We start from the raw sequence: 25297 nt of genomic DNA on the forward strand, positions 1-25297 counted from the left end.
AAAATCAGTATATTGCTTTGTAATGCGGTTCATATCTGGCAAACACACAATTACTAAATAAACCTATTCAATTCTTCCATTAAATGGAAGCTGAATAAAAAATTCTCTAAATTCTCAAAGCATACTTATAGTGTTTTGGACTAAAATCGTCGATTAAGGACTTAAAATGTCGGTCAAATAGCTTAGTGTCTGTTCTCAAACGGAACTAACTGTAGACAGACAGACTAAGTTTAGTATCATCATTCTTCGAAACTCCAGATTTTAATGATTTAATCACATCGATTGTTCAATTTAACGACAATTTGAACAACAAAGACAAGGGCGATAAGTCGATAAGGCATTGTTACGACAAAAATCAAAAGATAGGAGCGCAAGTCTAAAATGTCGCTTCTTGGACCCTATTACTGTTGTATTGTCGTGTGACAAATAACCCTTGACAGTTGGAATTTGATATAAAAGTTGGCCGTTGTGCTGATATCCTTGCAAAATTTCCCTCATAGCACACTGTATGGCGTATGTCCGTCTTCATTAGCCCAGTCGGAACAGGAAATTAGATAGATTGTGTAAATTATTAATTTCCATTCCTAGTACAGACTTTTTGCCATATGCAAATGAGGTTCATGGTAGATTTCATATAAGGTATATTTTCGATTTACGCAAAATGCAGAATGAAAAAGGGTAATGTACAAAATAACTATTATACTGTGTTTTGTATTAATGATAAGTGTATTCTGTATTTTAACACTGTGACATTGGTACTGTGGAGCAATATAAATTTCAAATTGTAAAACTAAAATAAAACTGCTGGCATATGCAGCTTGCACTGTGAAAATTGAAATAATATGACGCTGGCTCTCTAGCCTGGAGGTCGGTTGTTCGATCCCTGCATTGGCCGAGAAAGTTTATCCAGATTTTCTGCCGTGGTTCCCCCTTGTCAGTGATGCAGGACGGAGGGCCTGACAAGGACAGCTGTCTAATCATTCAGAGGTGACGAAAAACTGAGGTCTCGTGTACACATTGGCGTGCACACAAAAGATCCCTTGATAGTTAGAATTCGATATAAGAGTAGGCCGTAGTGCCGCTGTCCGGGCAAAATTTCCCTCATAGCATACTGTATGGCGTATGCATGTCTTCATTAGCCCAATTCGGAGCAGAATAGTAGGACGTTAAACTTCATTTCATTTCATTTCTCCCTTAAAGCACCGGGTGTATAGTTATGAACATTCTTGAATCATAATTTATAATAATTTAATACTTTGGAAAGCTAACACACTCCAGTGTAGATGCTCATTGTTATTACAGAGACATTTATGCAAGTAATTTTAATAACATCAATACAAAATATACTAAAACGAATTTACATATTATTATTATAAGCATGTTTTAATACTTCTGTGTCACTGGTATTACATTGACATTTATAACAATTAATAGGCCACATCAGCATAAAATATACAAAGATAGGCTGTCAGGCAACAAAACATACGCCCACAGCTGCTAAGTCGTCAGAGCAGCCCACAAGGGTTGTGCATATTTAAGAGATTCTAAAAACTGAGCAAGTGTACAATCCCAGTAAGTAATTATCAGAAATAATTTAAATATGATTGGCTGATATTTGGGACCTAGAAATTGCCCAAGTGGGGCGCAACGCATATAATAATGTAATATGAATGTATATAAACTGATTTATATTCAATCGTTTCCGTTTTTACTCTAATTTCAAATCAGTTATGTTAGGCGAAATAAGCCAGACATCTCAATCGAATGGCAATCTCTAACACCTGGTTATTCCAGTCTACAACAATAGTATGTATTGCGCATGCTCTCCAGATAAGAATATGGCATCACCGTTTGACAGGACTTGTGGAATATGTCTAGTCTCGTTCTTCCAAGTCCGTTGTTAAAAATGTAGCCGAAACGCATTATGGTACACGATTCGTGTACCTCTGGCAAAATGTTTATTTAGTCTTAAATATTGGATATCAGAAGTCCATCTTTTCCTGGTAAGATCACAACATCAATGTTGATTTAAATCGACAAATAACTTGTTTTTTCAATGTGGAAGGCTTTGGGTGATTAATATACCTACTGAGTTATGGATTTAATTAGCGACTTTAATATGCTAACTTTTACTTTGCAAAAATTGTACCGGTTCCAGTTATCGATACGAGTTGAAAATATCGCATAAACACGATGTATTAAATTATAATAAATAGCAAAATAACTTTTAAAGGGACTATCCCGGTTTGAACAGAGTCTCAAGTATGACATTTAAGCACCAACATACAGAGGAATGGTGTATTTACCATGTCTCAAAATTTCAGCACAAAATATTAAGTCGTTTGGACGTGAACGTCAAAACTGCTTATCGGGACACGTAACCCTTACAGATGAAGACTGACTAGGTTAAGATGTTTAAAAAAGTATCACATATGTTGAGTTGGTACTGTTGGTTACTCGGTCCTAAGGTAGAGGATTTTAACGGATTTTAATACAAAATTAAGCAGTTTTATTCTCCAAAATATTATCGGGATTGGCCTTTTAACTGCTAGAGCATGCACAAGGTTTTTCCAGGTGATAATAACTCTGGCAGTAATTATCAGAGATAACTCCGAAATAGAAAGCCGTAGAACACTGAATATCTTATGCGGCCATTGTTTCAAAGCAAATTTTTTAAAAAATCTTTTAAAAACACTAGCCTCTGACGATGGCAAGGTTTTTGGCAAAGGGGGGTAACTCTGGTGCAAACTTTTGCAGAAGACTGAGAATCGATAAGGTTCATCATCTCATGACGACCAAAATGCTTTCCACCAAATTTAAAAATAATCTGTTAAAAACTATAGCATCTATCGCGTTCAAAATGTTTACTGAAAGGGAGTGAGGCCTAAATATCGATAGGCTATAACTCTGGTAGAGAGCATTAAAACTCTACCCTTTTGATAAAAAGAGTGAGAAATTGGGTTTAACGCCCATTTGACACAAACTAGGTCATCTCGGGACTAACATATGGTTTAATTTTATTTCAATAATTCGCTTATCGTAGGGGTCTTTAGCAGTTGGAGGAAACCAACGAGGTTGGACAGGCGACCCTACTCCTCATCACGTACAACCGGAGATTCGAAACCACGCCACTTGACTGAATGACAGGCCTTATGACACTCTTGATAAACTTTAGCCTCTATTGCGTTTACAAGTCAATGTAATGTTGATGGGCTGACCAATAACATAATACGCCCACAATGATAAAAATAATGATTGATTAAGCCATACAATATAAAGTATTTAACAGGAGAAAGCTAGATCGTGGACGGTCCTGCACATATGACGTCATATTTGGGTTAGGGTTAGGGTAGTAAGATCTTCCTAAGTGTGCCGCAAAATTTTAAACGGCACACTCAGATCATTTCTCACTAAAGAACCCAGTTGAAATTCGAAACACTGCAATAAAGTAAGTTCCTAGTTGTGTTTTTCTTTTAGTTTGAGTCATCATATTATGTGTCTATGACTAGTCGGTGTCTACGATTGTTTGCGGTCTATTACTTGCCATGTCTTTATTTTGCAAAATTCAAATATTTTTCATATATATTTAGCCAGGTGTGCCACTATTTTTGCATGTGTTCCATGGAGTGCCGTTGGCAAAAAAGGTTGATAACTAGAACCCTACCCTAACCTAACCCACAGTCCACATATGACATCATATGTGCTAAAATATGCAGGACCGTCTCCGATCTAGAATTCTCCTTTTATTGAGTAACAAAAAAATGATGAGCGTGTGGTAATAATAAAACAAAATAACGAAAACCTGAAAATAATATATTAAATCACATTTTCTAAAACATGCTTGAAGCTTTAAATTTCACCGGTTGTCTGCAATTGTAAACGTTTTATAAATAAAAAAAGTTCAGATCAACAAAAGTACGAGCCTTTGTTCAATGCCAAAGATCCATTTACGGTCTTTGTGATCCATTTGCAGTCTTTATGACCCATTTATGGTCTTTGTGAAACACAAACCCATTTTATGGGAAATTAGTAGTGAGTCAACAAAAGACCAAAACAAAACTTTATGACCCATTTATGGTCTTTGTGAAACACAAACCCATTTTATGGGAAATTATTGTGAGTCAACAAAAGACCAAAACAAAACTTTATGACCCATTTATGGTCTTCGTGAAACACAAACCCATTTTATGGGAAATTAGTAGTGAGTCGACAAAAGACCATGTTTTTCTCCACTCACGGCATAACCCCCCAAAAAAATTAAAAGAAAAAAAAATGATCAATAAAATGCAATATGTTTAACTTTGTACAATCTGATTCAAATAAAGATCTATATTTCATTTCGTTTTTTTATACTTTCGATTGCCTACACTACATGAAGATCTGACAAGTTGTACTATAAGGTCGTGTCGGATCGTACGAGCGGCTTTTGACCCTATGACGTCAGACATTGATTAAACATGCATTATGCAAGAACAAAATCTGCTTATTACAAGTCTTTCTTTAGGCCTGAAATGTTATCTAAATTATCAATTAGACATTAATTAACTTATCCAGACCATAATAAACTCTCGATGTCAAGGCTAGCCATCGATGTTGGCTGGATTAGATTCCTATATGCCGCTAACGGCCATTGATAATTAAATAAAAAAAAAGTGGATAATCGAGACTATGCTGTTTATATTAATGATTTTAGTAATGATGACCGAGACTATGCAAAAATTTCATCCGCTTCTTTCTCGGCTCATAGTGGATCAATTTGACTGAAATTTTCAGCAAATTACCTTTACACTATCTAGTTTTTAACTATTATAGCGAGAACTGCCATCTCTTTATCTTATCTCCCATGATGTATCTTTAATCAATCAGCGTTGGCGTTTCTAGTGGTTTACCCACAGATCCGTGCATGGCACGCCAAGAAGTCACCGTAACAGACTATTTCATTGGTTAATTCTTCACTTCAACTAAAACGCTGATAATATAACAACTCTTCCAGATCCTAGTGTAGTAAAGACAAGTAAAACGAAATTTTGAACTATAAAAAAATGAAACGAAATAGGATCTGTGTTTTAACCAGACTGAACTTTGTATTGACTAGATGTCTCCTCCAATCTTATCTCGTTTGGCACTAAATACATGCACCCAATAATAGCACAATAATTTAATATAATATACATATAAATATCACCGTCCTATAAGCTTACACAAATAATGCATCGCTTAAACATACATTATGCAAGGGCTAAATCTGGATATTGCAGGTCTTTCTTTAGGTCTGAAATATTATTAAATTATTAATTAGACATTAATTAACCTATCCAGGCAATAATCAACTCTCGATGTCATCGCTAGCCTGCGATATTTATTGGATTTGAATATTTAATCCAAAAATGGATAATTGAGACTATGTTTTTCTATCGTACTGATGATCAAGGTTAGGCCAAAATTTCAATCGCTAAATTTTCGGTTCATAGAGGAGCAATTTGACTAAATTTTCAGCATATTCCTTTCACATTATCTAGTTTTTAGCTATTATAGTGAGAACTGCCAGCTCTTTATCTAATCTCCCATAATGTATGTTTAATATAAACCTACATTTATTTCTATACAAGGCAAGATCAGTAAATCACTATTAAAACAAATGTGAACTGAACTTGGTGGCGATTTCGACCTGAATGACAAAACCTGTTCCAACAACACAACACGTACACTCATACATCCCAGATCAGAATATAGTTTCCTTCTTTTTTACTCAATTCGCTCAAACGAAGGAAAATATATTTTCTTCCTCTGGTGGCTTTATGTCTTGAGAGATACTGGGTTATATGGCCCCTGTATTGTGCTTCAGTGCATCGCTATTCCTTGGTGCAGTATGTGTAACTTAGGTTATACTGGGCGATATATCCTCCTCGGTATCCCCAGTGTATCCTCATTCCGTTCTACTCCACTATACCCTGGGGATACCGAGGATGGTGATATATTTGCTACTTACACGTTTGTGCCTGAAGTAGTATTAGTCGCTTTAATCTCTATTAATTGCACTCCCTTTTTGTCTTGTGGTTTCCCTTTAATATTACGGTCATTAGTTGGACCGATCAATGAAAGGATCACTGGTAACAGTAGCATTGAGTGAGCCAAACCAAAGCTTATAACAAGAACCATTATTTTAAAGAATGACCTAAAAACATAAGACTGGGACCCTACCAGCGTGCAAATGCCAAGTAGAGATGACAATCCACCATTAATAACGGGAGCGGCAGAAATCGTTAATGCATCTTGTGCCTTGCCATCTTTGTCGACTTTATCGGAAGACATGAACCCATGACATACGTGGACACTAAAATCCACGGAAAACCCTACACTCATTATAAGATGTATCATAGTAATAGAGCTTAAAGTTAAATCCCAGAAATACAGAAACCCGAAAATTCCCACCAGGATACTGATCAAATTTAGGGTTACCAATGCGACCATTATGGGATGAGGCATAAATATTATCGTGATTACCAACATACAGATCACCGCAATACCAACTGTCTGTAAGGTATTGGGCAATATAACTACATACTGTTCAAAAAATATAAATGGTGGAGTATAAGCAAATACATCAAGATCAGATCCATCAGCAAGTTCCCTCATCCGCAACATGAGATTACCATGATCCGTTGAATCTGGTAGATTGGCAGTAAAAATGTAACACCGTGACGCTTTAATTGCGCTACCATCAGAAGTAAATTCAACGTCGTTAGAAATATGTGGACGATGAGATAAGAAAGTCCGTAAATTACTAATGAACTGATTCTGAGAAACTTTGTTGAAGTTGTTACTGACCTCGTATTGATGGTACCAACAAAGTAACGAATTATTTTCCACGATGGATTCGTCTTGAACAGACTTCATTAAATTTTTCATAGAATTAACTTGGGCTTCATTTAGATAATCAATGTTTTCAAAGATAAAAGAGATGCTGAATCTTGTTTCAAATTCTGAGCTTCTCCAAGTTTCATACTTGTTAAAATACGAAGTATCACTTATTAAATTTCTTAAAATTAATCCTTGTTTTAGGTTAATGACTCCCCATACGGAAAAACCATGATATACCAAAAATAGAAGAATAACCACTGCCTTGGTTCCATTCTTCAGAACTGTTTTAGTTAGTAAGATTCGTGGTATCTTTTCGCACAAACTTTCATCATCTTCTCGCTTTTCTGGCTTTTTTCCCGAACAAAGGAAAACAGTGAGGGAATTACTTGTCAATTTCATGGTTTCTTCGTCCTCAGTCTCTAGGCAAGTAATGCAGTGACGGTTACTTCGTACTCTCCTACCGTGCAGAGCCAAACAACCAATGAAAAAGGTCAGGTGGCATAAAAAGCAGATGGCAAGAGCGAAACCTGAAAATAATAGAGAGAACAACTAGTAAGCAGACTGCAGTTTTTGCGGAGATGAAAATCTTTAAACGGGCGGGTGATTTACCAAATAATACCAAATACTGCCACATTATTAGTGAACCTACCCCTTGTCACGTACAAGCGGGGACCTTATGATACAGCGGGGGCACGTGCAAACCATTCGGCCATCAACACCCCCACCCCCCATCTTTAATGGTCAGGGTGATTTACCCAATAATACCAAATACTGCCTCACAATACTGAGAGAGAGACTGGCATAAGGTTCAACTTTAATTCAATAATTCGCTTGCGTGTAGGGGTCTTTTGAAGTGGGAGGAAACCGGAGGACCCAGAGAAAACCCACGAGGTAGGACAGGCAACCCTACTCCTTGTCACATGCAACCGGGGAATCGAAACCACGCCAGTTGACTCAATGACTGGTCTTATGATACAGCGTGCATGCGCTGAAGATTCGGCCATCCAACCCCCCGAGCAAACTGACGTACCGGGAGTAAAACCCATGAGGTTGAATAGGCGACCCTACTCCTTGTCACGTACAAGCGGGGAGTCGAAACCACGCCACTTGACTCAATGACAAGACATTATGAATTAAATAACAGCTTAACAATAATCTCCATATTATTTAGTCTACTAAACATACACTCACCAGTGTATAAACAGAAGTTTCTGATGCTGATGAATTGAGATGCGGCTCCTATGAAGAAAGCTGTAATATCAGTTAGTGAAGCTATAGTTATAGAACCACCACACCCTCTTAATGTTGCCTCCATCTGATCCTCAGTAGTTGCTTTCTTGTGATGTTCTGTCCATTCTGACATGATCACAAACATGGAGTCCACTCCTACACCTACATATGAAAACTTCAGTAATTATAATAAGATCTTGGTTACGATTTACCCACGCCTGGAAATAGTACCTGATATTTTCAACTTAGTGCCGGATATGTATTAATAATATCAATAAAAAAGTCAAATCTTGAAATCAGTGCCAGACAAAATGAGGAATTGTAGCTGACAAAGCCTGAATCTGTGCCTGACATTGTCTGTGACAGTAGCTTTATTTCCAGGCTTGGTTTTGACTAACTATATTATGAATATGAGTCATAATATTTGCCTAAATATAGAGTTCTATTTTGGTCCCATCCGAACGACTAGACTGCTTGTCCTTGTCAAGTCCTCCGTCCTGCACCACTGACAAGACGAAACCATGCCGGAAAAATCACGATAAACTTTCTCGACCAACACTGGGATCGAACCCGCGACCTCCAGACTAGCGAGCCAGTATCTTACTCACTTAGCCACCGTGGCTCCAACTCATTTATGTACTGACTAAAGAGATCAGATATTATATGATTTAATACGGATATGCCTTGATGTATATCTAAGATATCCGATTTATTGGAAGATAATAGGGTCAGTTTAAAGTGGCAATAGGTAAGAGCTGACATTTTTCACTATAATAGTTAAAAAAAAGATAATGAAAATAGAATATGCTAAACATTTCAGTCAAATTTCTCACTCTAAACTGAGATATTAGTAATTCAATCGCCATAACGTTGGTATGATAATAAACAAAGTCTTGATTATCCATTTTTACGTTAAATTATAGAGCTGACATTTTTCACTATAATAGTTAAAAAAAAGATAATGAAAATAGAATATGCTAAACATTTCAGTCAAATTTCTCACTCTAAACTGAGATATTAGCAATTCAATCGCCATAACGTTGGTATGATAATAAACAAAGTCTTGATTATCCATTTTTACGTTAAATTATCCATTACAAAATCTATTGAAACCCAGTAAACATCGCAGGCTAGCGATGGCATCGAGAGTTGATTATGGTCTGGATATGTTAATAAATGTCTAATTAATAATTTAGATAACATTTTAGGCTGAAAGAAAGATCTGCAATAAGCAGATTTAGCTCTTGCATAATGTATGTTTACTCGATTTTAGAAATCGACTGCCGCTTTGAGGGGTTGACGGGTCTGAAATGCATGTTTTTTATTAAGTAAATGTAATCACTTACCCAATGCTAAGAATGGCATGACTCCAACAATATTAACGAATTTAAGACCACCAGCACTAAGGATCCCAAAAGATGCTAAGATAGCTAACGCCACTCCTATGACTCCAGCTCGTGCTAAATGACTACGGTTAGAAACACAGTTTCCACCTGCAGCTACGAATGAAGCATATGTAATCAATATCGAAAATGAGAGCGAAAACCAAACGATATCTTGTCCCGTATTTTTGTTCAGTTCCCTATCCAGCGACGATGACACAGAATAAGCTACATCTGTCAGATTTGTTGACATTTTGGACAGGACGTCAAGAAATTCTATCTCCCATTTTTTACTTCGCGAAATGTTATCTTGTCGAAGGTTGAACTTCAAATACAGAGTAGAAACTGATTCTAACACCATGGAAGCATTAGCATTGCCTTTAATTAATCCTGATAGATCCGTGGGGATACCTTGTGGGCTTGTCCATTTTGGGTATGTGATGCTTCCACCTTGGTAGCGTTGTATAAAATCATCTCCTAATATAAACTCCCCATTAATAAAACATGCCCCGTTTTGAACGGCACAGACATCGATATAGGTAAAATTAACGCCACCATCTTCAAAAGAAAACAGTTTGAGTTGTGATGTAATGTTTTTGATTTCATCCACGACTTCTATCGATAAAACGTCTCTGTTATCGCGACTCTTTATCATAAGGTCACCATATAAGTTCATCACACCTAAACTTTGTTCAAAAAAATTGGAATCCGATTTGTCCGGAAATAACGAGTTCACTTTTTTTCTCTCGGAAGCAGTACGACTGTTGACTGGAACGTACAATGTTTCGATGTCGGATTCCGAGGACATATTTAGAAGTCCTAAACCTAGCAAGCCACATACTATCAAGGGTGTGATGATGAAGAAAAGAGGGTAAGTAGCTACAAATCTCCCGTACTTTCCAAAAATCTTCCCAACTCTGCCCATGTAATTGTCTTTTATTGTATCAGAATCCACAGGTGCATTCTCATTTGTTCCTTTATTTGTTGCTGAAGTACCAGAATCCTTATCTAGCAGTTTACTGTTGACATTTGACTCCGCACTTTCGGGTTGTTCACTTGAAGGCATGGTTTTTGTCTCAGTAGTCATATTCGAGCTGGATTTACTTTGATTTTCATCCAGGTTTAATCTAAAATAAAAATTGGATAATCAGCAGTTAAGAGAGAGAGAGAGAGAGAGAGAGAGACCGGTAACGTCTATCGGGACTAACATATGGTTCAATTTTATTTCATTAATTCGCTTGTGCGTAGGGGTCTTTGTGCGTGAGAGGAAACCGGAGGACGCGGAGAAAACCCATGAGGGTGGACAGGCGACCCAACTCCTTGTCACTTACTTCCCCTTTGCCTATATTAATTTGGTGTGAAGCTTTTGGGTCATTGGAGGATGAACCTATTTGATTTACATCCCATTTGTCAAAAACTTTGTTTTTGACAAATTTTCTTCAGATTTGATGTGAAGCATTGGGGTCTTAGCAAATGTACTCTATCGATTTTCAGTGCTCCGCAACCTTTTGTTCACCCGTCCTCCCCCCACTTTGCCTCCTCGTTACAAAAACATTGTTAATGCGGTATAGGCTACAGTTTTTAACTGTTTTGAGTGTGAAGCTTTAGGACTGCAAGAGAGAAGATTAGCCCTATTGCTTTTCAAATTAGGAGAGGAAGAACCCTGTTGATTTTCAGCATTCTGTGACTGTAAAAGCTCGGGAATATGATAGAAATTATGCATCTTGAAGAAATGATTTTTGGCAAAACATAAAATTTATCAGTTTACAGTGAGAAAGCATGTAGATCTGAAAGGGGATGTTTAAGATAGGTTGCCAGGCAATAAAACATACATCCACAGCAACTAAGTTGTCTGAGCAGTCGACATTTGTTGCTTATTTATTCTTTTGCAGGTAATAGGAATATTTACAAGATTGACTTGTGTCAATATCAAAAGGCACCAAGATCTTTGGGATGTTCAAGTTAACAAGAATTTATTCAATCAGGGGTTATAATCCAGGAAATTACTGTCAGATATGTGGGAATATCGAAAGGAACCAAGATCTGTGTGTTATAACCATACATTTTAAGCTTCATCAAAATCGGATAAAAATTGTGACCTGGGGTGTTCACAACCTTGGTATTACATACTTTTAAACTATTTTTGCGTATAAGGAGTGTCCAATTTGTAACGGTGATGATATCTCTGAACGTTTTTTAAAATCAGATAAAAATTGTGACCACAAGCTAAAAATACAAGTTATTGTACAATTAGGGGTCATAATCCAGGAAGTTACGATACAATATGCGCGAATATCGAAAGGAACCAAGATCTTTGGGTCAATAAAATATATTTTAAGTTTCATCAAAATCAGATAAAAGTGTTCGTCCATATGCTAAAAACGTGATTATTTGTACAATCTGGGGTCATAATCCACGAAGTTACAGTCTGATACATGCCAATATCGAAATAAACTAAGAACTTTGGGATACAAGCCTGTATTTCAAGTTTCATTAAAATCGGATAAAAATTATGACTTGTAGAGAGTCAACATTTGAATAAAATGTGAACGTACAGACAAGTGAACAAACTGGGGCAACGACAATATAGGTCCACAGTCCACATGAAATTGTGGGTGTATAAATACTATAGCCCCTATCGCGTTCAGAATGTTTTCGGTATGAGGCATAATCCTGTAGCAAAAAGTGATGGACAGAGAACAAGCTAAAAATAGGCAATTTTTCGTACAATCACCTATTTCATCAAAATAATTTGGACCTCTAGAGGAACCACAAGCTAAAAAAGTGATTTTTCGTATCATCAGGGGCCATAATCCAGGAAGCTACGGTCCGATATGCACGAATATATTTCAAGTTTCATTAAAAGCAGATAACACCATTTTTCGTACACCATTTTTCATAATCCATGAAGTTACGGTCCAATACATGCCAGTATCGACAGGAAAGAAGATCTTTGGGATATAAACCTATATTTCAATTATTTTCGTCAAAATCAGATAAAAATTGTGACCTGAAGAACAACCACTACAGCCCCTATTGCGTTCACAATCCAATTGTAGACAAATTTGAAAAAGTTTCCAGCAAAGGAGGCATGACACTGGTACGGTAGTTTGCAGAACAGAACACTGCATATCGATATGGTTTGTCCTCTCATGACCACAATGCCTCACACCAGCAAAGAGGGATAACTCTGGAATGCTGAATATCTCATGATCCTAATGCTTCCTATTTGAAAACATCTGTTAAAGATAGGTTGCCATGCAATGAAATATACCCCACAGCAGGTAAATCTTCCAAGCGTTCGACAAATGGGTTGTCGTATATTTATTCTTTTGTAGAAAATTGGGGGTATTTGGCCATAATTCATAGAAATTGTTGAAATTCGACAGGCTTTTTGGTTTTACTATTTCAAATATTATGCATTTAAATTTCATACAGATTGGATTACAACTTTTGTCATTCGAACGTTCACAAGTTCAACAAAGTAAAACAAGTGTCATAAATTTAGAAATGAAATGAAATGAAATGGAGTTTAACATCCATCCTACTGTTCTGCTCCGAACTGGGCTAATGAAGATGGGCATACACCATACAGTGTGCTATGAGGGAAATTTTGCCTGGACAGTGGCACTACGGCCTACTCTTATATCGAATTCCAACTGTCAAGGGATCTTTTAGGTGCACGCCAATGTGTACATGGGACCTCTGGTTTTCGTTCCCTCCAAATGACTAGACAGCTGTCATTGTCAGGCCCTCCGTCCTGCATCACTGACAAGGGGAAACCACGTCGGAAAATCTGGATGAACTTTCTCGGCCAATGCAGGGATCGAACACTCGACCGCCAGGCTAGCGAGCCAGCATCTTACCCACTTAGCCACCGTGATCCCCCATAAATTTAGAAGTAAATGACAGAATTGCTGAAATTCAATGGGCTGCTTCGTTTCATTAATTTAAAAGATGCATATATAAAATCCATACAGATCGGATTTTAACTTTTGTCGTTAGAGCGTTCACAAGGTTCAACAAAGTGAAACAAGGGTCATTTCTGTAGAGTGTTCAAAAGAAATTGTTGACATTAATACTATTAATAGGCTTCTTCATCTCTGAAGTAACCAACATATATATACGGTATCAATTTCAAAACAATCAGATGATAAATGTAGCCTGAAGAGTGTTCACAAGAAATTGTAGACGACGGACGGACGCAACAACAATTAATATACGGTATCAATTTCAAAACAATCAGATGATAAATGTAGCCTGAAGAGTGTTCACAAGAAATTGTAGACGACGGACGGACGCAACAACAATTAATATACGGTATCAATTTCGACAAAACAATCAGATGATAAAAGTAGCCTGAAGAGTGTTCACAAGAAATTGTGGACGACGGACGGACGCAACAACAATTAATATACAACCACATTTCCATACGGGAGAATAAAAACTGTAGCTTCTATCAAGATCACTCAGAATAATAATAAAGTTCATACCAAACTTGAAAATAATCTGTTTTTTCTGCAAATATGTGTGAGGTACGCAGCCTGCATTTCTGGTGTGAAATTTTGCTACCGGTACATGGTTCTCCCAACTACATTGCAACAACAATCTGAAACCTGTATAAAATAGATGCGCACATTTTTAAACTATTTCCGATTGGTTCTAAGCATTATATTCACACAAACAAGTGAAATTAATTCATTTCTACTGGGAGAAGGCGTAATGAAATGACAGGTGATCATGGCTATGAATATTTAATGACGTAGATATTCGTATACTCACCTATATACTTGATCGGCAATTGAGCGTGAATCAAACTTTGATAAATAATTGAGATTGTGAAATGAAAATGAAATTAAATGGGGTTTAACATCCTACTTTTCTTCACTGACTGGGCTAATGTCATGAAGACGGACTTACGACATAAAGTACGTGTGGTAGGCCTAACTGGTATGAGGGGAAATTTACAAACAATGAGATATTATTCAACTGTCATTGCCCAAAACATAATAATATTAATAAGTTATATTCATATGTACCTATGTAAATATCAAATTTTTAGTTTTAAACTAAATTAAACTCACATAAATTCATTATTTATTGCCACTTTGTTTCACGTGATGAAATGACCCTAATTCTGTTCATTTTCAGAATCTTTGAGATGACCCCTTCTAGTATGTTGAGATGACCCCTCCTGATATGCATGCAAGTTGGACAGTGTAGTCGTCGTAAAAATAGCCTGTCTCCTATTATTCTTACGACGATTTCGTCGTAAACATAAAGCATTATTTACATTGTGAAACCTGCGCATGCGCTACCGGAACTTCGTAAAAATAGCCCATTAATAATTCTTTCGACTCGTCGTAAGAATAGATAAGGCGCTGGTGCTCTGTGTCCACGCATTTTTTTTTACAACTAAACAGATGTTATCTATTTTAAATTACAGGACAATTTACAAAAAGGATATATTAATATATATTATATGGTTTACCCTATTTGCATTCAACAGCCGACTGAACAGGGTTTCCTGAACAGAACAGTGTCACTGTCAGTACGCGCGAGGTTGAAATGTCGTCTGCTAGAGCTATAGAGCTTTACTGTATCTACACTGTACTACTACACATGTTAATTTGTCGTTCAGATTATCGATCTAAAAATAATTCCAGCCAAAAATAATATAAAAGTACCGTATGCAAATAAGATTGTTTACCTTCGTGCGTGCATGCTGTTAGCTACGAGAACGAAGCTAAAAACATTGAGATACGTTAAAGCGTAAAGAAGGACTAATAATAACGTCGTTTCCCCGTTCACGTTTGGTTTAGACATGTGAAGAATAATAAGGCCAGTCTTCCAGAGCTAAAAATAGACACCGGAAATACGTCACACGTAAAAGCTCGGTTAGGGGTTAGATCAATTTCACCTGGCAAACTGAATTTCTTTATTAATGCATGTAATGTCTTAAAAATAAGTTAATTTTACACTTTTGGGACTAATTAAACATGCCCCGCCCAATATTGTCAGTCAAGTTAATCAACAGTGTTTCTTACAGAATTGATAAGGCTATTCTTGCGACGTAATGGTTTTCCTACTTTTCGCGTGTTTTGAATGGCTGTTGTTCGGGCCCGTATCTAGACACCATTAAGCGGGGGGGGGGGCATTACCTTTCGGTAGGGGGGCGAACATTTTGAGGAAATTTTCGGAAAGGTCATTCTAACAGACTGTTGTAATCATCATGCTATGTAGTTACCTAGGCGTCTAATAAGCATTTTAAAATAAGTATTCAAACAAAAAAAAATCGTGATTTTTTAAATTTATTTAAAACTATTTTAGATTAGTACCAAAAAAATGGTTTATAAAGTAATGAGATACCATGGGATTATGCGCACAGTCGCCTGAATTATACCTCCTCCTGCTTAGGGAAGCGTAGTTTTTTTTAGGTTAATATAAGGAACTGTGTATACTTTAATGATTGTTAGCAATTTCTGAGCGGGGGGGGGGGGGGGCGAGCATATCACGCCTGAATTATACCTCCTCCTGCTTAGGGAAGCGTAGTTTTTTTTAGGTTAATATAAGGAACTGTGTATACTTTAATGATTGTTAGCAATTTCTGAGCGGGGGGGGGGCGAGCATATCACGCGGGGGGGCCATGCCCCCCCGCGCCCCCCTGTAGATACGGACCCGCTGTTGTTACATGACATGTTTCTTTAGCCCTGCCTTCATGACGTAACTAGACGTCAATTTAAAATATCTGGAAAGCCAGCCATACATTTATCGCTTCGATGTTTAAAAAAGAGATGGTTTGTACGGGTCCATATCACGATTTGGGAAATGGGTCTTTCTTATTTTGTTTTCTACTGCAGTATTATATATTTGTCACAAGATGCCGAGGCAATTGCCCCTGTTTCCCCACATGCCGAGGCTTAATTGCCTGTTTCCCACAACATGACCAATCACCGCTTTTAATTAATTATACCCGTAGACTTAGAGTAGGCACCAAATTATACCCCATCGATAGATCAGGATTGAGTTGGTCGTAGAAATGAAAGACAGTCTGATGAAAGACTAATTTTGTTGGAATTCACGTCATTCTATTTCATACAAAAATTAAGTTCTACTCACCAATTATACATTATGTGTACGACAATAGACTCCTATTCGCTAAAGTAACAAACAATATCCAAATGTACACTGTCACTACACTAAACTAAAGACAAAGATCACTTTAGTAGTAGGCTATCCTAACTCTATACTTCACTGAAGCCTTCAATCTCCCTAATCAGTGTGTTAGAGGAACTTCTTGTTAACAATATTGTGAATTACTGAAATGAAAAAAGAAAACGGTTGTCGATATATCAAGCCATCTCATCTAAAATATCTGCTGGTGCTGGATCAACCTGACATTGGCACCAGACGGAAATGAAAAGAGGCCCGAATGCTTCATTACGCCAATGCAGGATGGAGATGGAGTAAGAAAGTCACTGGACGACCGTGACTACAATGAAATCACGTGATTGGTATGACAAATCCGGAATTCTAGACATACTTGATTCACAGAGAATTACGAGTCTCGCGAAAATTCACCGCTGATCAGTGTGACTTTGACTATGTAGAGAGAGAGAAAAAAATGGGCTTAACGTCCACTCGATACAAACTAGGTCATTTCGGGACTAACATATGGTTTAATTTTATTTCAATAATTCGCTTGCGCGTAGGGGTCTTTAGCAGTGAGAGGAAACGGAGGACCCGGAGAAAACCCACGAGGTTGGACAGGCGACCATACTCCTTGTCACGTACAACCGGGGATTCGAAACTTGACTATGTAATATATTTGAAATTAGATATATATTATAATGCACCACAATGTGAAAATGTAAATTCCATACGAATGTAGTTGTGAATAAACCATTTTTGTTATTATTATAAGTAATAATATTATTGCAGGTATGTCTATGCTAATCTAAGCCTTCGACAAATGAGATAAATTGAAAGTAGGCCTATTTTATAGCCTATTGTATTGATAGTAATTAGGTTATGTCTGTTATCATGATCAATGTATCAGGACATAAGTTAAAGAGATTCAAAAAGCGATAGGAAAATAATTTCCGTTGATGCATGACACGATAACGGGATTTCGTACTGAGAACCGGATTTTCACTTTCGATATCCCCCCCCCCCACCTCATGCATTCAATCTGTTTTACAGAGAATTACGAGTCTAGAGTAATATCTCTGTCAAAGATGACTGCTTTCAACACATGGCGTCATATCACGCGGCGTCAATCATTGGCTCACTAGCGCGTGCATTGTTTACATAAGACGCTACTGATTCGAGTAGAATAGTGCCTTTTACTCACTTTAATACCCATTTACACTAAAATAGGAAATGATTTTTACCTACAAATATACTATTCAAAAAAAGTAGGGGATATTTGATTTTGGGGGCATAATACTAAAATATGCAAATGACTACGAAAAAAGTCACTATAGAACCTAACAGAAGAAACATTTCCAGTTACATGTGACGCCCAAACGCACCAATAGCTACCGCATGGAATGCAGGTGATGCTTGGGATCATCATGGGGGTCCAACCCAAGATTTGCACGACTCTGACTTTGAATGTTACAGTCATTGTGGCATTGAATTCCAGGGTGGAAACATCAGTTTAATTGTTTTAGTGACCAGAAAACAAATTTTGATATGCGTCGGCTTACCCAAAATGAAAGGTTACGTGCCCTTGGCATGCTACAGATCGGCACAACACAGGCGGTTGTGGCGCGGACGATGAATGTTTCTCAGTCTGTCATAAGCAGGCTATGGTCCAGATACCGTGATACACAATCTGTACAGGACAGACCACGCTCAGGTCGACCAAGGGCGACAACTCAAGCCCAGGATCATATCCGTACCTTAGCCTTGAGAAATCGTGTCATCACAGCAAATCAGATCAGCGCTCGTCTTCAAACAGACACTGGTGTGAGAGTGAGTGGCCAGACGATTCGGAATCGACTGCATAGGGGTCACCTTCGCGCCCGACGTCCTCGCGTGATCCCTTGTTTGAGAGATCATCACATTCAGGCAAGACGTCGTTGGTGTAGGGATCGTCAACACTGGGATAATCGACGCTGGAGCAATGAGATGTTTTCAGATGAGTCAAGGTTCACTGTTGATTTTTTGGACAGACGTAGGAGGGTGTGGCGTCGTCGAAACGAGCGCTTCCAAGACGTTAACGTCATCAGACATGATCGATTTGGGGGTGGTTCTGTTATAGTCTGGGGAGGCATCACTGTTGCTGGAAGAACGGCTTTACATGTTGTTGCAGGGCGTGTTACAGACCAGTACTACCGGGACAACATCTTGGCAGTCCATGTTGTGCCGTTCGCACGACGTCATGGCCGCCGTTTCATCTTCCAGGATGACAACGCAAGATGTCACAGGGCCAGGATCGTTACAGGTTACCTCCAACAACAGAACATCACCACATTACCTTGGCCAGCACTGAGTCCCGACCTCTCCCCCATCGAGCATGCCTGGGACATGCTTGGACAGAGGTTACGTCAACGTCAACAACGTCCTTCCAATGTCCAAGAACTTGCTGCTGCGTTGCAACAGGAATGGGACAATCTGGACCAAAATGACCTTAGACGTCTCATTAGGAGTATGCCACGTCGGATCAATGCTTGTTTGGCAAACAGGGGAGGATTTACCCGTTACTGACTTGGTTGTGATGCTGTGGTAACTTTGCTGTTTGACCCCGGGTATCTTTTTACCCTTATAAAGGTCAGTCTGTGCCTTACTTAGTCTAACGATCATTTGGAATAAATCGATGAATGTGAACTTCATTTCATTTTGTCATTTGTTTCTTCGTCAGTTTCATTAGGTGACTTTAATAACACTTAAAAATCAAACACCCCCTACTTTTTTTGAATAGTATACTTCAAACGTCTTTATTTATTTTTCTAATACATAAAAAAAAATGTTTTAGAATTTAATTTGTTGGAGGAAAAAAGTTAATATTTGTGGCTCATTAAGTCGCATCAATGTCATCCTTATCAGCGATTGTCGCGGCTTAGCGAATGTTCATTGCGGATCAGTGTGTCATTAACCTTCTCAGGATTACTACATGCATGGAATACACGAGTATATAATATATATGTGCATATTTAATTGTGGTAAAAGTCAATAAAGAGAAGATAATTATGAAAATACTTAATGAGAGAGAGGGGGGGGGGGGAGAGAGATGGGGTTTAACATCCACTCGACACAAACCAGGTCATTTCGGGACTAACATATGTTTTTTATTTTTTTATTTCAATAATTCGCTTGCGCGTAGGGTTCTTTAGTAGTGGGAGGACCCGGAGAAAACCCACGAGGTTGGAAATACTTAATGGCATAGTTCAAGAGCAGAATCATTACTGGCACATCTAGGGGGTCGGATGGCCTAATGGTTAGCACGTGCGCGGTGTATCATAAGATCTGTCATTGAGTCAACTTACGTGGTTTCGATTCCCCGGTTGTATATGACAAGTAGTAGGGTCGCCTATTCAACCTCATGGATTTTCTCCGGGTACTCCAGTTTGCTCGGGGGGTTGGATGGCCGAATGGTTAGCACGTGCGTGCTGTATCACAAGGAGTAAGGCCGTCTGTCCAACCTCGTGGGTTTTCTCCGGCTCCTCCGGTTTCCTCCCACTGCTAAAGACCCCTACGCGCAAGCGAAGTATTGAAATAAAATTGAATAACCATATGTTAGGCCCGAAATGACCTAGTTTTTGTCGAGTGTACGTTAAACCCCATCTCTCTCTCTCTCTCTTGGCACATCTATGCTATTACCGATGCACGAGTCAGTACTGCTAATAATGCCGCTGCCCGGGCAAAATTTCCCTCATAGCACACTGTATGGCGTATGCCCGTCTTCATTATTAGACCAGCATAGGAGCAGAACAGTAGGACGAGGACGTTAAACCCCATTTCATTTCTAATATCCCGGTAATATTAAACACTGTACATACCACAATAGCCAGGATTTGTCCTTGGATCAAGTCTCAGTTGCACAGCACACAACAAATAAGAAGCCATCATGCACATCAGATTTTTCACTGTCAAAATGTCATCATTTTGTTAAAACACAAGATTGCGATTCCTCTCTATATATGTATATAAACTTCGGGACATTGTGGTGAATCACAGTTTTCACGAATGCATAATTTGTTTTACATATATTTATATGTATCGGCCTACTATATTACGAGTACTGTAACGGATGTAGAACAATGTTTGATATGAAGTGTATGTGTATATGTAACTAATACATATCTAACACGATCAATATACTACACACGATTCACAGATCGGCTTTACGAGTAATTCGTGATACACATAATATTAGTGAGAGAGAAGAGAGAGAGAGGGAGTTTAACGTCCACTCGACACAAATTAGGTCATTTCGGGACTAACATATGGTTCAATTTTATGAAATAATTCGCTTGCGCGTAGGGGTCTTTAGCAGTGGGAGGAAACTGTAGGACCCGGAGAAAACCCACGAGGTTGGACAGACGACCTTACTCCTTGTCACGTACAAGCGGAGAATCGAAACCACGCCACTTGACACAGTGACAGATCCTCTTTCCTCCCACTGCTATAGACCCCTACACGCAAGTGAAGTACTGGAATAATATTGAACCATATGTCGAGTGGACGTTAAACCCCATATCTCATACATGTATATCATTTTGGGGTATATCATTTATTGGACACCGTTCTATAAACCTTGTCCTGTCCATGAGGTTGGACAGGCGACCCTACTCCTTGTCATTCAGTCAAGAAGCGTGTCAAGGAGTATGGTTGCCTATGCTCCCACTGTTAAAGACCCCGAAGCGCAAGCCAATTATTGAATTAAAATTGAATCGTGTGATACTCTCGAAATGGCCTAGTTTGTGTCGAGTAGACGTTAAACCCCATTTATATCTTTCGCTCCCCCCTCTCTCTCTCTCTCTCCCCCTCTCTCTCTCTCTCTCTCTCCTGCTCCACTGATTGTGCTAATTTGTGGATTTCTACTTTTTACTTGTTGGCATCAGATCTTGTAACTTGTAGCAAAGACTAGTTTTTGGTTCAACTGTTTTATTTCTCTGGACGTTTATGGGTCCCACTTATTGGGCTGGACCTTAACACAGTGGTATCATTTTCCTAGCTAGTGTTTAGAAGCTGTTAACTGATGTTGGGGGTTTTTTTTTTAGTTTTTTTTGTTGTTGATTGAGTTTTATTGTCAAGAGGGGTGCGGGACGGAGTGCCTGACAAGGACAGCTGTCTGGTCGTTCGGATGAGACGAAAAACCGAGGTCCCTTGTAAAAGATCCCTTGGCAGTTGGAATTCGATACAAGAGTAGTCGATAGTGCCGCTGCCCGGGCAAAATTTCCCTCATAGCACACTGTATGGCGTATGTCCGTCTTCATTAGCCCAGATCGGAGCAGAACAGTAGGATGTTAAACCCCATTTCATTTCATTTCATTGCTGGCCAGGTCATCATTCCAATACAAGAGGGAAAGCAGGCTGAAGAATTGCCAGTATCAGTCAGAACCATACTCATTGTGTCAACGTAGCCTCCCAACCGACAAACTATGACCGATTTCCTTTGGTGTTCATTACTTCCTGGTGTAATTGTATATTTTCAAAACGTATATATCCATAAATTTCCGAACAAATTAATGTAGTCTATATACATGTATACGGCACGCCTGAATATTTTGTTCACTGTCGTAATATTTACTTGCAGTGGCGGAGCGAAAGGGAGAGGGGGGGGGGGCAAGGGGAGGATTTGCCTTCCCTTAAATTTGATCTGCCCTCTGTTTGCCCCCCCCCCACCCCGCCAATAATTTTAAAAATGAAATGTTTCGGTAATCAATACCTTCTACGGTGATTAATTCCCACTCACTCATAGACTTGCATGTTGTAGAGTCTGAGTGATTTCTTACCAAGCCCATCCTTCTGTAAACCTACTATAAACAATAACACGTGAACCACTTGAGAAGTGATTTTTACGATCCTCAAAGTATTGGGGTATAGGTAGGGTGACCCACGCACCTCCAGAAATACAGTCAACCGCTGATAGTTCGAGACTACCACTGAAGCGTGCACATTCGCCGTGTCGAGGCCAACTTTCTGACAGTATGATACTATAAATAGCCATGGCACGTGCAATTCTCTACAAATCTATCAACTATTACAGCCATAAAAAAATTATTGTTGACGATTTTCAATAGCAGTAAAATTAAGCTTCTTGGTTATTACAGCAGATTTAGAAATTACGTTCGTTTCATTTTTTAAATCGCTTTATCATTAACTGTACCGTTAAGAGCGGCATCTTTTGGTTTAGTACAAATAATATCTCTGAAACACTCGAGTTAGACAGGAACATGATACTATCAGTAGTTTCATTTTACTTTTACAAGCTTCTTAAAACAATTGTTGAGCTAGCTAACGTGCTCATTTCTAAATTCAATTTCTTGTTCTAGCTTTCTGTTATGTTTCGTAAAAAAGTAGTCTTGATTATCCCGACCTGTCAATCAGCCCTAGAATGGTCGATAGACTGGTTAAGCGAGACTAATTTCAAAACAAGGGCACGTAACCTATCTTTTACTCAAAAGTGTCTGGGTGTTATGGACGACACATGGAACCAGTTTTCAGTCTATTATTTATACATGATTAATGGTCATAGCTTATTAAGTACAACATGATCGTTTATTTAGTGACTATAATTGTGTGAAACTGATTTGAGGCTTGGCATATATATAAATATTGTGGCGAAATTGTCGAGATATATGGAGATATTTATTTATGGTGGGTCACCCTAGTATAGGTTCAACGCTGCGAGAATATTCATTCACTTTGATCCACTCACTCCGTTCGTTTGACACCTCCCTCTCTGCTCGGATAAGCTAGTGATTTGGCGACAGACAGTTTCTGGTCAGCTTTGTACTACATTTCCGGCAGTCTATTTCTCAACATATCGCGATGAAAATATTCATTCACTTTGATTCACTCACTCCGTTCGTTTGACACTTTACTCTCTGGTCGGATAAACTAGTGATTTGACGACAGGCATATTCCTCTCAGGCTTAGCTCTAATCAAACGAAACACTGCGAGTAGTATGGGCGACAGGCGGTATCTGGTAAGCCCTATTTATCTCGACGATCAGTGCCTGAAATACTGCTAGACTGCATTTCCGACAGTCTGTTTCTCAAAAATGACTACCCCCCCCCCCCCCGCCAAACCTTAGTTGAAACTCGTGCCTTCGCAGCCTTTTCCTTGAACTTTGCCCCAGCTTTGCCTCTCCAACCACCGGCTGCTTGCGCCGCCTCTGTTTACTAGTACTAGATGAAAAATAATTCTAAACCAACGCCCTACATCCTTCCTTCTTGTTTGTCAGCCATTTTATTAAACCTATTTAGCGACTGTCGCAATTTAAGTACTTCCTTCTTGTGTAACCATACGAGAAAATACAGATTATATATAGAAGAGAGAGAGAGATAGAGAGAGCTATTTGATACTATCAAGCCAATAGTCAAACCTGCAATTTGTGCACCAAGATAACTTTAACTTAAAAGAGGGGGGGGGGCATTTAAGAAGGGGGATTAATGGGGTTTAACGTCCACTCGAAACAAAGTAGGTCACTTCGAGTCTAACAAATGGTTCAATTTTATTTCAACAAATCGCTAGCGCGTAGGGGTCTTTAGCAGTGTGAGGAAACTCGAAGACCCGGAGAAAACCCACGAGGTTTGACAGGCGACTCTAAGCCTTGTCACGTACAAGTGGTGAATCGAAACCACGCCACTTGACCCAATGACAGACCTTACCACGCGTTAACCATTCGGCCACCCCCCAACCCACCACACCCCACCACACCCCACCCTTATAATACGAACATATCGGCGCTTCAAACGTTTACCAACAAACTTATAGGATACATGTCCATTCACCTCTTCTTCATGTCAGATATTTAGCACTAAACATAATTGTCGTTCATACTATTTTCTAATCATGTCTTCAAAGGTTTCTTTTACTTATGGAAGTGTTGCCGCCATTTCGTAATATCGACTTCTCTTCGAGAGCCAGTCAATCTTAGAAGTCTGGTGTGCTAGTATAGTCGCGAGGCGAGGATGCGAGAAGAACGCAAGATTATTTTTCCTCGACATCTCGCCCACTCATCCCTCGATTTCACCCTTTCTCGTGTTTGAAAATCATCGACTACTCAACCCCGAAGTAGGGGGCTATAATCTTTGCTAACTGAGGGTCCGATTTTATTTTACATCCATTATGAAAAAGGTTGCACTCTCTTTATTCTACCACTCTGTGGCATGGGTGACGCCTATACTATAGCACGTCGTATAATCGACACTTGCAACTGAAGGCAACTAGTTGCCGGAAACGGAAAGAACAACTATGGAAATTTGTCATTATGAGACTTTTTATTTTAAGGTATTGATCTATGAGATAATTAACGCAAGGTTCGTAGTAAACATACTTTAAGGACAAAATTGATATTTTCTGAAGCTGATAACTTGGGAAGCCATTTTCAAAAAAAAATCACGTGACCTACTGAAGCACTCGATGTACGCGCGCGATGAATTGAGCAACCAACTAGTTGCTGTCAGTTGCCGAAGTGTCCATCATGAAAGGCCGAACGCGCAGATCGACTGCAACTGATCAGTTTCGTTACTTCCAATCGCCGTGTCGACGTACGCCGTGCTACTACACGGTCACTCCAAGACCCAATAAACTATAGGATCACCAAAAACACCCGATGTCGTTGTTTTATTTTTATAGGAAAACA

General features: G+C 38.8%; 1 protein-coding gene across 3 annotated transcripts; it reads right to left on the reverse strand.

The window, feature by feature from the left end:
- Positions 1 to 1231: 1231 nt before the first annotated feature.
- On the reverse strand, positions 1232 to 20656 carry LOC126827512 (patched domain-containing protein 3). Of its 3 annotated transcripts, XM_050556934.2 has the most exons (6): positions 20480 to 20656; positions 16593 to 16792; positions 13967 to 14089; positions 9438 to 10600; positions 8053 to 8253; positions 1232 to 7388 (listed from the first exon to the last, which is right to left on the reverse strand). In XM_050556934.2, the coding sequence occupies exons 4-6, from the start codon at positions 10558 to 10560 to the stop codon at positions 5986 to 5988; spliced, it is 2727 nt and encodes a 908-aa protein (XP_050412891.1). In that variant the 5' UTR covers positions 10561 to 10600; positions 13967 to 14089; positions 16593 to 16792; positions 20480 to 20656; the 3' UTR covers positions 1232 to 5985. The 3 variants fall into 3 exon arrangements, with proteins under 3 accessions (XP_050412891.1, XP_050412890.1, XP_050412892.1); XM_050556933.2 differs by lacking the exon at positions 20480 to 20656 and having other exon boundaries at positions 16593 to 16940; XM_050556935.2 differs by lacking the exons at positions 16593 to 16792; positions 20480 to 20656 and adding an exon at positions 14558 to 14786.
- Positions 20657 to 25297: the final 4641 nt, after the last annotated feature.

The sequence above is a fragment of the Patella vulgata genome, chromosome 7 (assembly GCF_932274485.2).
Source record: "Patella vulgata chromosome 7, xgPatVulg1.2, whole genome shotgun sequence".
Taxonomy (NCBI): Eukaryota; Metazoa; Mollusca; class Gastropoda; family Patellidae; genus Patella; species Patella vulgata.

Bases quoted from the DNA above. Each gene is read 5' to 3' on its own strand.
- LOC126827512 (XM_050556934.2), bottom strand. From the start codon at position 10,560: ATGACTACTGAGACAAAAACCATGCCTTCAAGTGAACAACCCGAAAGT. The intron at 8,254-9,437 runs GTAAGTGATTAC...TTTCATATGTAG, and splicing joins CATGCCATTCTTAGCATTGG to GTGTAGGAGTGGACTCCATG. The intron at 7,389-8,052 runs GTGAGTGTATGT...TATTATTTTCAG, and splicing joins AAACTTCTGTTTATACACTG to GTTTCGCTCTTGCCATCTGC.